Below are 17,420 nucleotides of genomic sequence, written 5' to 3' on the forward strand. Positions count from 1 at the left end.
ATCCAAAAATTTTGATCACATGACCATGGGGATACTGCAACGTCATGAGAGTGAAAAATGGTTATAAGTCACTTTTTTCACTGTTGTAACTCTGAATAGTCAGTAAATGAATAGTTGTAAGTTGAGGACTACTTGTAAAGGCTAAGGACTTTTTTTTTTCAAAAGCATTGATATTTTCCCCCTCCCTGTGCTCATTTAACATAAACATAAGCAACCTGATATAGATGATTCTCTTTCAAGATAATAGCTAACTATGTCTAAGAAATGTGTTACTATATATAAATAAATGTACAAAGTGCACTGATCTATGATCTCCTCTACCCAATAGTGATGTTTAGCAGACAGACTATACCTGTTGCCTGATTTTTGGAGAGGATTAACAAAAGCACAGAAACAAAAGGTGTTTCTCTTGCTCCTCCCATTTTTCTGAATGGCAAAATTTGGCACACCAGTGTATTGCCTGGAGGAAAAATCCAGGTCTGCAGATAAGAAGGCTGTTCCATGCTGAACTTGCCTGTTGAATAATCAAAGGAAAAATTATGAGTAGCAAAAGAGTCATTATTATATTCTTTCTCAGGCCTTGGAAAAGTGCAAAGGCTCAATAAGAACCGAGGGCAATAATTGTTCTCTCTTCTTTAGCACACTTATCCACTCCATCCATACTCCCAAAGAAAGTGAAAGGAAGCAGTAGCTGCCTCCATGTTGTACTTTTTCTTTCCTCCAAGAAACAATGGTTGTTGTTCACCTGTTTTCTCCTTTACAAAAGTCTGCCTTTTTGCACTTCCTATTTCAATTCTCTCATTGGTTGATATGTAAATATGGGCTACTTTGGCTCAGTTCTCATCAGGATGCCATGGGAAGAATAGCAAGTGAGAGAATGAGTTGGTTTCTCATCTGTTGACCAATTTTCTAACCCCCATGGAGTAAGATGAACTGTTGTGCTCAAGTCTCAGGTTACCAATCTGACAATCTGCTCTGAGAGAATAAGCAAGATAGTGCTTTTTCTTGCTTTGTTACATCCTGCAAATTGGGACAGAAGCCTCCCCTAGATATCTTCTTCCAGGTTCCAAGCTATATTGAAGAAGAGAACAAAGGAGAGTTAGCTTTCCTGTTAGATCACTTCTCATGTCAGATTTTTTTTTTCTTCAGAGTCAACATAGCAGGCAATTTTAGAAATGAAATAAAACAAATTTTATCAAGTATCCCCTTATTTGTGGTTTTAGGCATCTTGTTTTCAGTTTAAGGGTCTACTGAATAGAATGCTCAAGTTTATTATCGAGTTAATAAACGTAATAAAACAAGTGGAAGTAATTCCACAAAGTCCATGCCAAATCACATCGGTGTTAAAGATATGCACAGTCAATCTGCTTTTTTTTTTTTTTTTTTTTGCAGCTGCAGATTAACACAGCTATCCCTCTGGAAAATGTTAAACATAAGCCAAGGTCTTGCGGGTCACAAGACTTAGCAGCAGGCGGTGGACTGTGACAGCCAGTGTTAATTCCCCAAACTTTTCTGCCAGACTTGCTGGTGAAGCTGGACGTTTGAAAGGTGCCCCGTTCCCGCGGAAGTCCTGGAAGCGCCCGTTGTCTGATTGGAACAGGTTACTCGCCCAAACCGGGCTTTTTTTTTTTTTTTTTTTGCTCCTTCCCTAATCGGCCTGAGAGGCTCTTAAACAAATGAAGACAGATGCGTCTTCGTCCGACGAGGAAGTGTTACTCAGCTGAGCCTCCGCGCTGAGGAAATAGTTGGGGCTGCAAAGGAGAAAATGAGGAAGCGAGCGCTTCACTCATCCTGAACCGACCGGCGCTTCAGCAGAGGCGCCCAGCAGGCGTGAGCAGAAAAGAGCCGAGACGTCTGGAAGAAGCGCGTCGATTTGGGAGCTGGCGCTGAGGTACCGGTAGGGCGGAAGGCGAAGCCTTGCCGCCGAGACGCTGAACGCGCAAACTGACGAGGATTTCCCTAGGAAGCGCGTCTCACCTCATATTCCTTCCCGCCTTTGCAAAGGCAGGGGCTGGAGAAGAGAGACCCCCCCCCTAACCGGAGGTTCCCTCCACCCATTGGTTTCTCAGGTAAGAGGCGTTCCTTCCCGAATTTCGAGAGAGGGAGGGGTGACAAAAGGGGGCTTCTAGGTTTCTGTCAGCCCGGATTTGGAGTTGGGTAACTGCGGGAGGAGGAGGAGGCGGAGGAGGAAATCCTAGGTTCGAGTTAAGGCTTCCATACTTCTTTTAAAGTTTGAGGAGACAAGAGTGACTGGAGGACAATAACCTCCAAGCCAAGAAATAACAACAGGTCGCTTGGAAGGCGGGAGGTGGGGATGCGAGGTCGAGCTTTGCAGAAACAAGGCAGGGGATGAGTCATTTCGGGGAGAGGGGCGTGTCCTGTGTGGAAGAGGAGGATGAAAAGAAAGCAGGTTCGTCGGTGGGAACTCCTTGAAGAATCGCGGCTGCCTTACATGAGGGGTCCTCAACCTTGGCAACTTTTAAGACTTGTGGACTTCAATCCCAGAATTCCTCAGCCAGCAAAGCTGGCTGAGGAATTCTGGGAGTTGAAGTCCACAAGTCTTAAAAGTTGCCAAGGTTGGAGACCCCTGCCTTAGATTAACAGTTCTCGCCTTCTCTCTCAAAGTGGTTGGTTGTTGTGGTCCAACGCAACTGGAGTTTCACTAGGTTGTGACAGGCGGACGTATGTCTATGGAATAGTTACGGATAATAGTTACCTGGATGCACCGATAAACATAGTAGTTTTAATGAAGAATTACAAGCATTGACAAAGCCGAAGTGAAAGCTGCATTGCTCCTGAAGTTGACTCCAAATCGCTTTTCTTTGTGAAGGATTTCATAATATACAGACTACAAGTGGAAGTAGTTGGTTTTTTTAAAAAAAATCAAGCACAATTTCGTGTTGTGCTTTTCATCTTGTCTCATTATATTAGCACACAGATCAATCTGACAAAAGTTGCCTTGCAGGCGTCATTTTATCTGTTTGGCGGATGAATCTTTTTGAAGTTGTGCTTCAAAAGAAAAAGAAAGAAAAAATGTTATGGGCTACACAAGATAGGGAAGTAAAAGAAGCTGCTTGACAATAAGTGCAGAAATCGGGTGGCTTGATGCAGATGGCAGGGGAAACTAGGAATCAGAATAATGAGTACAGAGATATTGATAATAGAACATCTCCCTGCAGGAGGAGAAACATGAAATGGGATTGGAAGTTAAGATAAATACTTTATGAGCAAGATTCTCAGGTTTCATTTGCTTTCTGCCTCATGCTTGATTAGTTTTTAACTTAGTTTTTAACTTAATTTTTTTTAAGAGTTGTAGCTTTAACTTCTTAGGATATGTATTGGATGTGTTATGCCTGTGAGCCATTGTTGACTCCTGGCAACTGCCCAGCATTTTTCTTTGCCATTGCCTCCTTCCTAGGACCCAAAGCAGGATTAGAATTCCTGGTTTCCAGCCTGATGCCTTAAACACTACACCAGACTAGCTCTGGTATTATCTTAAGACAAACTTTCCATTTCTATTGCAGTGTGTGTATATCGCTGTTAACTTAAGAATAGTGTCTTTGGAGTTTTTGCTTTTTTTTCTTATTCTATCCCCTTAGAAACACCCTGATGACATCCAATGGGTGCTGCTGATAAATTCTGAAGGTGTGAAACTGGTAGGCTAAGTTGGAGGTTAATTTCACTTTTGAATATCTCAGAGATCTGTAGGCCCTGTTAAAATAGGATTCAAGATAGAGTTGCCACTTGGGGTATTAGATCCCTGCTGCTGCCATAAGAGAAGTGAGTAAAGAGAGATTCTCTGTCTGCCCCCCCCCCCAACAAATCCAATTCTTCTCCCTTTCCTGTAAGCTGCCCCTTTCCTCTGCAATTGGTAGACAGCATATCACCAGTGGACCTAAACAAAGGTTGCAAATTTTTCAGTTTAGCTGCTGCAGTTGAGAACAGTGATAGTCCTTTCCAAGAAGCAGAAAAGGCAAAGGATCTGTATTTGGTCAGGATGGGAGAAGGGTAGGCAGCTAAGGAGAAGAATGAAGTAGATATGGTAAGGGAGGATAGGAGGAAGAACATTAGGGTGGGATGTGGTGGCTGGTTTTGTGGATGTTACTAATAGTATTAACCTTGTGCAACACATTTCAAGTCAATGCAGTATCCTTTTGTCCATGGGGGAAAAAAAGAACTGGGTTTCTGCCCTCTTGAATAGATGAAGGGGAAATAAAAATTCAGAGCTCCATGGCTGGATAGAGGCACTAACTCTGTGGTTGGCCATTTATCGATTCATAGGGTTGCCCATCTCAAATATATAAATTTTGGGAGCTCAAAACAGTGAAAAAAACAGAACTAAAAGGAATAAAAATACAGTATAAAACCATATATAAACATATTTTATGAATTAAAATTATTAAATAAAATCAACAGTAGGGTTCCAGGAACACTTCAGCAAAATTCAGTATGCCATTGGCAGGTTCTGCCATACATCTAAATCTCCAAGTCCAGAAGCAAAGCCATATCTTCAAACGCTTGCAATCTACTCTCTGGGAGCAGATGATATTCCAAAGGGCAGGTGCCACAATAAAAAAGTTCTCTTCCTGGGCCTGAACAGATGGTACACCTTAGTAGATGAGACCTGGAGCATGTCTCTCCTGGGCAGAATGGGATAGATAGATAGATAGATACAGCACAAATAGGAAGAGATGATTCATCCATAAATCAGATTTAGTAGTAACACCGCAGGTTGCTCACCTTTCTCACTCTCTCTCTCTCAGCATTGCAATCACTTGCAAGTGTAATGGATTGTAGAGGTTATCTTGGGAAAAGGCTGATTGAACCATTAAGGGGGTAAAAATTATAATAGTCCTGAGAAAATGGGAAGTGTGAGAAAGAAATTCAAAATAACCCTGCTGTACCATAGGTAAGCAGACAACATGAATGCAGACCATAAATAACCAGGGTTTTTTATTACATGCAAAGATTTGGATTACTCAGCCCACATAATAAAAATGTTATGGGAAATTCTTTTCCAACCCTTAATATATCCTTTAAACATTATGTATTTAAATTCACTTAACCCTGTTGACACATAAAATTTTCCTGCAAAACTACAGATATGTACATTTTTTCCCTTCAGACTAACTTTACTGAATTTTGTAAGACTATCTAATCTTAGTATATGAAAATATTGGGTGTGTATGCAGCTGTATGCTTTTCAGTCAGTCTTGGCTCCTGGCAAAAGCCTGGACAAGTCCCTGCAGTTTTCTTGCTACCATCTTTGCAAGTGGTTGCAAGGCTGAGAGAGAGAGTGTGTGACTGGCCCAAGGTCAACCAGCTGGCTTTGTGCTTGATAACCAATACTGTATGCAGATATATTGAGACCCAATAATGGAACTCAAAACAGGTATCTATAACTTTTTCAGTAAAAGGTGATAAAAAGTTGGTTTTACCATAGTAATTGTTTTTACATTCTAGAGAAAGCTCTTGAATAGTAATTCTTCTCTATAAAACTTAAGCTTTATAAAGGTTTACCTCAAATTCAAATCATTATCTTAGCAGAGCATATCTTTCTTAAGAAAAGATTAAAAGAAAATAATTGTCATAATTATATCTTTTTCAATTGGGAGAATCCATATTTAGTTATGCACAGAATAAACCTACTGAAATAAATGAGATGACACTTTTGAATTATTATTTAGTCTTATTGATGTTAGGTAATCTTTCTAAATATAACAACATTTGAATCCAATAATTCTGGGAATAAGTCAAGCTGACTGATTAAATATATATACAGTTATAATAAGGAGGGAGTATTATCTCTATATTCATAGAGATAATAAAATCAAAATCTAGCAAAAAGCATAGTATTTAAAATAATCATATTGACTAAATACGCATAGAATAAATTAGTATCAAATTCTATTCCAGATCTCATGCTTTTATCTATTGTAAAACTAATGTCCTATTTACTTTATGTATTTTTGCCTATTATTTTTTCTTATTATTATATTTATGCTACAAGGAGAAAGATAACTGTTACAATGTTTATTGTGATACAATAGCAAAAATACTTCAAAGTCTTGAATATCCAATTATTTGTATTCAGAGAATACATATTGTTAAAATGTAAAAAGTAAAAATCATGAAGACTTTAATTTTACCTATTGAATTATCATATTTTCTTATTGTTTGTAATAGTTTCTGACATTTGAACTATCTTCAATTATACAGATCATACTTAAATACCGTAATGTTAATAGGATTTTGAGCTAGCTTTTTTGTAACATAGATCAAAGCAGGTTAAATAATGTGACAGTAACCATCTTTGTTTAAATTTCCCCATGTATTAGGAACATGTTTAAAGTATAGTTTATGAACTATAGTGGCTTGTCCTAGCAAGAATATAAATTGGTTCAATATCACAATATGAGATGATTAAGAAGCATGATGATGGTGTAGACCAGGGATGAGGAACTATGGCCCTGTTATGACCTGGGGACTTCAGCTCCCAGAATTTCTGAGCCAGTGTGGCTTACTCAGGAATTCTAGGAGTTGAAATCTTCAAGTCATAAAGGGACCATAGTTCCTCACCCCTGGTATAGACAGACAATTAAAAACTCTTTATACTGCAGACCTAATTTTGCTAATGGGATATAAGAGTCACCCTCCATTTTTCTGTGAGGCCTGAGTTTTAGACCCCAATCAATGTTTTTCAGGATACAAGTCATGGTCATGTGACAAGCCTCCTTATCTAGCCAATTCCAAATTACCCTATTAATATTCACTCATTTTGTGTTTGGCTATTTTCAAGACAAATATAAGAATACATAGGGATGAGAGAACATTTTATTTAGTGTAAATCTTTCAGTAAAAAGTTAGCAAAAATTACTGATTTAATTACATATGGGAGGGACCAAATCTGAGATAAAAAGACTAGTGAAGAAGAACTCAAAACTAACAGACCTCTCTATCTCTGCTGTGTGATACCAATTTGTAATTAGGTATCTGATGCCACTGTTTTGAGGGGGTCCAAAGGCCAGTAGGTTGTTAGACAAGACAATAAGACATTTATCTCCTTCACTAGACTAAGCCAGCAGCATAGGTCTGAATCACATACACAGTATCTCTACTCCATTGTGGCTGAGCTTTAAATAGAAGTACTGTATCATGTAACGGGAATCTGCAAGCAAGACAATACTGTAAAGCAAATTTTAGACTGTACTATCTTTCCTCAAGGTTTTCAACAGTCATAATACTTTTAGTTATGTTTAAGAAGGTTTATGTTAAAAACTTCTGAAGATATCACCGAAGCATAGAAGTTTTTTTTTTAGTTTTTTGCCTTTAGGGATGGAAAGAGAGTACCCTATTACAAAGAAATTCAATCTTGGAAATTCCCCTGTGAGCCCATATGAAACTTGCTGAGACCAATAGGAAGGGGTGTTGGACATTATGTTGAGAGAGGCCTAAGAAGCACTGAAGAACCTTCCCCAAACTAGTTTCTAATCTATTCCAGTTAAGGTATTAACCCAAAATGAAACCAGCCAAAAGGGAAGTATTCAGAAGATATTTGTTTAGACAAGAGTTAAAAAAGAAATAAACATTGCTCCTTCCTCAATTTACCCTGCCATCTGGAGACTCTATAATCTTTAAATTCAGTAATTTTAATTTTCCATCATACAGATAGTTAGAAATGCTGTGCTTGAGAATTACTTATGTGTGCAATTTATCCATAGTCTCAGTTCTAGGGGTGTAGGTGGTTTTTGTCCTCAGTTTTGTCCTCGTGTGTCAGCAAAAATAGATAGAAAAATCATCCAACTAATGAACAGCTTTTAATTTAAAGTTGCAAAGTATTTCTGGATTATTATTGTTGTTGTTGTGCATCTGCATACATATATATGCTGCATAGTAATTCTGTGTCAAAATCTTTTCTATTTTTTTTAACATTGTCTTTCAATTTGATTGATTTGCTTAACTTTTTTTTAATTAGTGTAATTTTTTGGTGACATTCATATTGGTAGAATGCCAGGGTTTTGCAAGTAATTATGGGGCAGAAGTATTTGTAGATTTCTCTCTGTGTCCTCTTTTATTTTTATGTTTCATCAATTCCATGGGAATATTTCTGAAGGAAACATATGGATTTTTCAGACCAAAACATGTGAGAGATTTCAGAGCAATAAAGCAATGCATAACAAGACTAAAGCTAATCCTGCTTTAGCTCAACTAAAGATTTTAATTGCCAATCACTCCCTACCAATCGAAGTAATTGCTTATAAGAGATCCTATCCAAATTCACACCCCTAGATACCCCTTCTATTGCGTGTCCAGGAATCCCCCAAATTGGTATTTTATAATTTAACCTATAATAATACTTCTTCCAGACACGCAATAAGGCACTTCTTAAGATATGGGATTTGAAAGCCTGATCTACTTTTTTATTATAAATCAAATATGCGTGCCATCCATATAATAAGTCCCATCCCTCAAGAGATAGTATATTTTTATTTGTTAAGTTAACCTAGTCACTAATCGCTGTTAGGGCCGCCGCATCATAATTTAATTTCAAGTTAGGCGCCTTAAGCCCTCCTCTTTCCCGAGCATCTTGTAAAATTTTAAACTTTACTCTTGGTTTTTTTCCCTGCCCAGATGAATTTATTGATACCCTTCTGCCATTCGTCCAAATTAGTGTCTTTTTTCAAAATGGGTATCATTTGAAACAAGAAAAGAAACTTTGGTAGAACGTTCATTTTAACAGCTGAAATTCTCCCCAACAAAGATAATTGTAATTTTTTCCAATCATTTAAATCCTTTTGCACGTTTATAATCTGATATGATATGATAATCTGAATATGACAGATCTGTCATTTGATGACCTTTGTGATCATTCTATGAGAACCAATTAAGGGACCCAGCTAGAAACCAGGAAACCATGAGTTTTCTTAGACAGAAAATCAGCTGATTTTCACAGGATGTGTTCAAGCAGAGCCTGGACAGCCATCTGTTATGGAATGAATGTTTCTCCCCACCCTCTCTCTCTGCATTCTGCTTTATACATTTAGATGTTTGGTACGCTAAGTTCAGAGCCACTTCTTCCTCTCCTCTACAGTATTGTAAACTTCATAAATAGCATTTTATTTTCACTATTAAATATTATCTTCAGGAGAATGAAATGTAGCTAACACGTTTGGAAAAGTGTTGGTTTTTTTTCATGTAGTGTTGGTTTGCTAGCACTAACAAATTATTTATAAAAATAGATGTAGGCAGATGGGCTATTAAAATTCTCAGAGGATTTTTCTGTTATTTTACCGGTTGACATATTTTGCTAACTGTAACTATAATCCTAACTCTTCAGTCACTAAAATACTAAATACTTCTGATTTTTTACAGAAGACACTTTTTTCTTTCTAAGTTTTTATTTTAATTTTTTTTAAAAAAAATAGAGATTTCTTTCTTTGAAAAAAATCTAACTGACTTTCTTAATTTGGTAATTTGATTGATACAAACTTATAATAAATATGCTTAAAATTCCCAATAATTTTAAAAAAATCTATTATTTTTTATTAATAATTAATCATTTAGCTTGTGCAAGATAAGATATTATTTAATGCAAGAATATTATTTAATTTAATCATATTTACTTTCAATTGAAATGCAATTATTTGCTGAAGAATATTGTCGTGTTGCATATTTTCTCTCTATATATATATACACCTCTATATACTTTCAAAATCTATAGGTAATTTTTTTTGAGGAGAATGAAATAAACCCAGCTGGACTTTAGTAGAAAATTGCTAACTGGTCATCTATTCTACTTGAAGAGATTGCATATAGCTTTTAATTAAAAAGGCATACCATATTTCTGTTGTATTCACCTAAGGATTGATGTATGGTATTAGATTAGCAGCTTCTTGGCAGATTATCCTTAAATTGCTGGAATTTGTTTTTGCTCTTGTGTGGGTGCTTGCTCTATTCTAAGTCCCTTCCCTCTTTCGACCAAGAATAAAGATATTATTAAAGGGTTAGAAGGCATTTCAGAAGCCACAGAATACTTTCTCTTTTGTGTTTATTTTCTGCATTGCATTGCATACTCCTGTACAAATGCATTATGAGGATATTGTTGGCAGCAAAAATATTGTTTCCCTATGGTTTATGATTATGATTCATTGATTACCTCTTAGCTCATGATCTCATTGTGTATATTTCCATCTCCTGGTTTCAATAAGATCATCAAGGTAGCATACAAAATAACATACATTCATACAAAAGTGTCATTAACTTTTTTATTATTATTATTCTTTCTAGGTGTAATATAGCCTCAAAAGCAAACAAGCAAAGAGAAGTAGTGGAAAAAAAATGGCAGGTTCTGATTCTATTAGCTACCTGCCCTATTTTTTTGGCAACATCACACGTGAAGAAGCTGAAGATTATCTGCTGCAAGGAGGACTAAACAACGGACTGTATTTACTGCGACAGAGCCGAAACTATCTGGGTGGTTTTGCTTTGTCTCTGGCATATAATGGAAAGGTTTATCATTACACCATTGAGAGGGAAATTAATGGCACTTATGCTATTACTGGAGGAAAATCCCACCGGAGTCCTGTAGAACTCATTGACTACCACTCAGATGAAATTGATGGTCTCATGTGTTTACTCAGGAAACCATATAATCGGCCGCCAGGAGTAGAACCCAAAACAAGTCAGTTTGAGGACTTAAAGGAAAATCTAATCAAAGAATACGTTAAACAAACCTGGAATTTATATGTAAGGTTCTTTTTTTTCCTTTTCTGTAGTTTTTCCTCTTTTGGTTTTGGGAAGGTAGTGGCTATACGTTGGCCAAGTAGCCAATACCATGTTATATATATAGACAAAGCCAGGATTTCTAGTTTTTCTGGAGTTTTAGGATGGAAATTGGAGTTGGTTTCCATACTGCATTTGTTCAGTGTAGACATCCTCAACTTAAAACTATTCATTTAGCAACCTTTTGAAGTTACAACAGCACTGAAAAAGGTGACTTATGACCAGTCGTCACACTAATGTCTGTCACAATATCCTACAGTCACATGATCAAAATTCAGGTGCTTGACAATCAGCATGTTGTATTTATAACAATTGCAGACTCCCGGGGTCATGTGATCATCATTTGCAACTTTCCAACAATTTCTAGTAAGCAAGTCAATGAAGGAAACTGGAGTCTCTTAATGACTGCAGGATTCGCTTAACAATTGCAATAATTCACTTAACAACAATTTCTAGTAAGCAAGTCAATGAAGGAAACTGGAGTCTCTTTATGACTGCAGGATTCGCTTAACAATTGCAATAATTCACTTAACAACGTGGCAAAAAGGTCATAAAATCAGCTGTGCCTCACTTAACAACCTCTTTGCTTATCAATGGAAATTCCAATCTTAGTGTATAAATACATGTATTTATCACTTTGAAATGGTGGGAAACTCTGGCATATCTTTAAGCAATTTTGTTCTGAGCATTTTCTGTGAACTGCAAAAATAGGTCAGCTTGCCACATACCTTCCTGACATGTTGCTATCCTTGTTTAATAAATAAGAAATACAGTGATGCTTAAAAGTTTCCGAACCCTTTTGGATTTTCATTATTTCTGCATAAGTATGACCTAAAATGAGATCTGATTTCTGCACAAATCCTAAAACTAGATAAAGAGAACCCAGTGAAACAAATGAGTTAAAACACCATATTCATTTATTTATTGAGGGAAATGATCCAAATCTACATATTTAAGTGTGCCAAAAGTAGGTGAACCTAATTTTGGAATTTGTGTGGTGCACATATATTTTAGGGCATACTTGTGGAGAAATATTAAAAATTTAAAAGGTTTACAAACATTAAAGCACCATTGAATGTAAAAGAGTAAGAAAAAAAGAGATGAACCAAAACCACAACCTGTAATGGCACGCTTATTATACTCCCTAATTAACATACTACTGTTGCTGGGTGCAACATTTTTTCTCTTAATGTGAGAATGGATTTCAGAATACCTGGAATTTTCTAGTTAAATATGTGCATAATTCAGTTTGTTATTTTGGAAACATTGACCATGTTATTTCTAGGCAACATTTATTCATGTTTGTATGTGTGTGTGTGTGTGTGTGTTTGTGTATTTGTGTCTATGTATATGTATGTGATGTGTGTCTGTCTGTGTGTGTGTATGTATGTATGTATATGTATATATATCCATAATTATTCTAAAAATTCGAGTTCCGGATATATCCATTTAAAACACTTTAAAAAACTGCTAAAACACTGAACTCCGGAATGTAAAAAACTTTTGGATATATTGTACTTTTTTCCATGTTTCAAATTTGTTCTCATAAAAACATTCCTGTTGGATCTGACAAAGGTACATCTTAGTTCAGCATTTCCTTTTTCACAGTGACCACAGTGACCAACCAGATGCCTCTGGGCTGCTCACAAGATGGAGCCATACCCTGTGCCACTGATGTTTCTGTGCAGCTGGTATTTGGGACATGCTAAAATTCTTAACCCTTGATAGACTCATTTCTGTATAATCTTCGGGATGTCCTAGAACATCTTCTGATAATCCAGTGTGCTTCGGATGTCCTAATTTCTATCCTGGGAAAGTCAGTATTGGTTCAGGTATCAATCCAATAGGTAATTCTCAACTTATGACCACAGTTGGGACCAGAACACCATCACTAAGTGAAGCAGTTGTTAAGTAAGTTTTACGACTTTTTTTTGCTGCAGTCATTAACTGCATCACCACAGTTGTTAAGTGAATCCGACTTCCCCTACTGATTTTGCTTGATGGAGACCCCCTATGAAGGTTGCAAACGGTGATCATGTGACAACAGGAAATTGACATATAAATATATGTCAGGGCTAAGTGCCCAAATTTTGATCACGCAACCACAGAGGTGCTGCAATGTCATAAATGTGAGGACTGACTATAAGTCAGTTTTTTCAGCCCATCATAACTTTGAATGATCAATAAATGAATGGCTGTAAATTGAAGAATGCCTCTCTATTTTCTACAGCAGGGGTGTCAAACACGACACATCATGTGATGTGTCATGACGTATCGCGACTTTTCCCCCATTGCTGGAACTGGGGTGGACGTGGTTTCAGTATGACGCATTTGGCCCATGGGCCGGCAGTTTGACACCCCTGTTCTATAGCAAATATAGGTACAAAGTATTAATTCAGTTTCTCTGAAAACTCCATATTCTCTAGCAAACGTTCTTTTCACTGCTTTGTCATCTAATCACCTAACTCTTACTTTGGCTAATATTCAACTTTATATATGTATTTCAAAATTCTTGTTGAATGATTTTATAATTCATTTCTCAGTTGTTTTAAATTTATTTGTATTTATTATGATCTTACACTGTCTATGCCGGGGTTTATATCACAAACATTTCACAGTAATGCTTGTGCTGGCAGAAGTTAGAAAACACCACTTTTGATATTGGACAAGAAAAAATGGGCAGACTGCCCTTGGAGTGAGCCATTGATGGTTGAGAGCAATATCATATTTTCAACTCCTCAAAAAAGGGTCAGCGTGGTAAATTACTCTCAGGGCAAGCCAGACATTCAGATGATCTCTAAAAGTTATGCTAAAAGTTCTACACTCTGAATGTTTGTAGTTTAAAATCTTAGTAAACTTCTCTGTTTATGTCAAAACCATTCATATACCAACTTCCATAATTAACTATATTATATTCTTACACTTTGACCTCCTGTCAATTATACAGGGACACGCCCTTGAGCAAGCAATTATTAGTCAGAAACCACAACTGGAGAAACTGATTGCTACAACTGCACACTTGAAAATGCCCTGGTTCCATGGGATTATATCTCGGGAGGATTCAGAACAGCGCCTACTTCTGGGTTCAAAGACTAATGGGAAATTTTTGTAAGTATACATTTTTTCCTACAGGTTCCATAACTTAATGCTAAAAACCAGAAGAAGAGTAAGAAAGTTAAACAAAGAAATGTTTTTAACAATTCCAAATTTTCTTTTTGATGCTGGTCATTGCAGTTTCATTAACTTAAAACAGCATTCATGATTTGTTTATAGTGGCCTGATAAGTTCTTTACAGAATAAAGAATTATGTCCACTGATCGGGGAGCTGAAAAAACCTCGTTCATATGCTATCACTTTCTAGTAAAAATAAAATGAACAAAACTTCTGATTTGCCATCACGACTGCTGCAGATGCTGAAAGGCGAGCTCTGTCTTCCGTGTTTGGTTTTGCTCTGCTGGGGGATCCTGGAAAGGGTTGAGAATCACTCTGAAGGGGCGACAAGCAAGGAGGAGACCCCGCTTGATCACGGAAGGATGGTAACCCTTCTGCTCGATCTGGGGCAGTCCTCCAAACCGGCAGACAAAAGACCGGCCATAGAAATATGGCTCATTACTAGGCTGCAGAGAGGGAGAGGGAAGGGGAAGGGAACTTCTATCCCACCCTCTAAGAATAGCGGTGACTGACTATCCAGGGAGTTAAAACACTGAAAGAATAACCTTAATCTAACTGGATTTATATGCTTCTAAAATTTGGGAACCAAAAGATTTCTTATCTTACAGAAGACTTTGGTTTTTATTTACAAAAAAGAAATAAAATTGGAAAAAGGATTATAAAGAACTTGGACTTAAAAAACTTTAAACAGCATTGGTGACATCTTGTGGCCAAGTTTAATATTACAACTTGTTATTGTCTAAAGGAGACTTGGCTTGAAGCCCAGACTATAGATAAGCCTTTTTTCAACCTTGACAAATACCAGCTATGAGAAGCTCAGCTGTGTCCTATATCCAATTATAAAATTATTTTCATTTTCTTACTTTAAATCCCTCATCTTAACACACCATCAAGAGAATATGGATGAAGACCAGGAACATATTCTTTTTATGTTGAAAGCAATACATGAAACCATTCTTTCAACTTATGATGAAATAAGATGCTACAGAAAAGAACAAGATATCAACCTAGATATACGAACCCAAATTTTGATCACAGTTAAAGAATCTACTACATAGAAGATAACAGAAGAAGTGGAACAATTAAATACTGTGATAGAGGATTCAACTGACCAACATATACAGTCAATGGAAAATCCAGAAAAGAGTCTGACAACACTGAAAATGGAAAAGACTTTCTATATAAATCAGAAGAAATTTGAGGAGCAAGAAGAAGAACAGATGGAAGGGAAGACAAACATATCAGAACTATGGGGATTTAGAATAATAGAGAGATTATTTGTTAGTTCCTTCTTTACAGCTGAGTTTTTCACAGGTGGTATCTGTCAAGGTCAAGAGAGTTTTTTTCTAGATTCTGGGCTTCAAACCAAGTCTCTTTTAGTCAATAACAAGTTGTAATACCATACTTTGCCACAAGATGTCACCGATGACATTTAAAACTTTTTAAGCCCCAATTTTTATAATAGTTCTTCAAGGTTTATTTATTTTCCTTTTAGATAAAAACCAACGTCTCCAGTAAGAATAGGAAAACTTTTAGTCCACAAATTTCAAAAGTATATGCATCCAATTAGATTAAAGTTGTTCTTATAATTGCTCTGTTTCCCCTGGGTAGTCAGTCGCCGCTGTTCTTAGAAGGTGGGGTAGAGATTCCCTTCCCTCTCTCCTCACAGGGGGAAAAATACTTTGGGCAGCTTTTGCAGGAAAAGATATTTAAACTCTTAAAGAGAAGATCAGATCTCACCCAGTTTCATCCACGTTGCTTTAAAGGTGCTTGGTAGTAATTTTGACTTCGGCTGTCAGCAGCTTAATGATAAGCCGTATTGCTATGGCCGGTCTTTCCCCTGCTTGTTTGGAGAGCTGCCCTGAATCAAACAGAAGGGCTGCCGTCCACCCGGGATTAAGCGGGAATCTCCTTCTTTCTCATTGCCCCTACAGGGTGACTTTTGACCCTTTCCAGGGTTCCCCAGTGGGATGAAATCGGATGCAGAAAACGGAGCTCATCTTCATGCATCCACAGGCGCCGCAATGGCAAACTGGAAGTCATATGTGATTTTATTATGAAACTCTTTTCTAGTATTCTGAAAACCTGAACTAGATTGTATGAAGGTCTACATTCTATAAATGCAGAAAAATTCTGTAATTTGCAAATAAAAATATTCTGAACTATTTGTAGTTCCTGCCTTTTTTATTAGATCTAAACTATTTATAGGTCAATCAAAAAATACACAGAATGATAATGTATCAGGAACTGGAATATACTAATCATTCATGGAGACTTGAAAATAATGTATTAAGATCATATCAGTTATATCTTTTTTTACAGAATGTGTCACAGAATGAGTATAAATCACGATAGGTTGTTTTTTTTTACTGACCTTCATTTTTCTTTAGTTTATACTTTTTAAAACTATAACCTTTAAAGAACATGATTAGGGGAAAGGGAGATGGTAAGTAAAAAATGAAACCAATTTGTATGGTAGTCCTTCTTATCTGGTGTCATTTGGGTGTATAAAACTGCAATTTTAGCTCAAAAGCATTTGGAAGGCATCAGATTGAGGTAGGTTGCTCTATAGGTAGTCCTTGACTTACCACAGTTTGTTTAGTGACCGTTCAAAGTTACAATGGCACTGAAAAAAGGGAATTATGATGATTTTTCACACTTATGACTGTTGCAGCATCCCTGTGGTCATGTGATTTACATTCAGATGCTTGACAACTAACTCACATTTATGATGGCTGCAGTGTCCTGAGGTCATGTGACCACCTTTTGCAACCTTCTGACAAGCAAAGTCAGTGGGGAACCCAGATTCACTTAACATTTAAATTATGAAGCAAAACAGATTCTTCTTGATACGTATATTCCCTATTGTGTGCCACTTACTCTCTTGTAATCCCTTCCTTTCCAATCTCTCTGTTCTGCAAGAGAGAGACAGTGGGAGATATCAAATATGAGAGAGATTGCCTAAAGAAATCACTTGGTTTTTTTCCTCTTTCTCCTCCCACCTCCAAAATGAACCATTTTCATGGTTTCAATATCTACAAATGAGTAGTACAATCCAATTATGGCAGGCAAATATCAAATTTTCTATAATTCATAATATACCAAGAGAAAAATGATATGTTTTTCTGCTGATATATTAGCCCAGTGATGATTTCTAAAATAGATAATATATATTCAGAAAATTTTTGAAAATGCAAGAATCAAGTTGGAATGCTTTATCATATCTGGTGGTAATTTTTTGTAGCAAATTATCAACAGCAGGATGAACCAAATTATAAATACTGACTTTCGTTTGCTATCAGTTATTTTCCTATTAGTATTGCTAAATTTTATATAAACGTACAAAATAGATTGAACTGTCTTTATATATAATTGCTGCCAGAATACCTTGTAAGTCACATTTCATCTGTAAATAGCTTGTTGCCATACCTGAGAGTGTTCTAAGCTCTTTAAACTAAGATTATTTA

The 17,420-nt window shown here is 36.6% G+C and overlaps 1 protein-coding gene across 2 annotated transcripts in view; it reads left to right on the forward strand.

The window, feature by feature from the left end:
- Positions 1 to 1,353: 1,353 nt before the first annotated feature.
- SYK (spleen associated tyrosine kinase) overlaps positions 1,354 to 17,420 on the forward strand; it is a 45,897-nt gene continuing 29,830 nt past the window's right edge. The window contains exons 1-3 of one of the 2 annotated variants that reach the window (XM_039332175.1): positions 1,354 to 2,069; positions 10,288 to 10,746; positions 13,730 to 13,890. In XM_039332175.1, the coding sequence (XP_039188109.1) occupies positions 10,339 to 10,746; positions 13,730 to 13,890 (569 nt within the window). In that variant the 5' untranslated portion in view covers positions 1,354 to 2,069; positions 10,288 to 10,338. The remainder of the gene's footprint in view (positions 2,070 to 10,287; positions 10,747 to 13,729; positions 13,891 to 17,420) is intronic. The other variant, XM_039332176.1, reaches the window with a different exon arrangement.

This window comes from Crotalus tigris, unplaced genomic scaffold (genome assembly GCF_016545835.1).
Source record: "Crotalus tigris isolate CLP2741 ecotype Arizona unplaced genomic scaffold, ASM1654583v1 scf7180000024452.453762, whole genome shotgun sequence".
Classification (NCBI taxonomy): domain Eukaryota; kingdom Metazoa; phylum Chordata; class Lepidosauria; order Squamata; family Viperidae; genus Crotalus; species Crotalus tigris.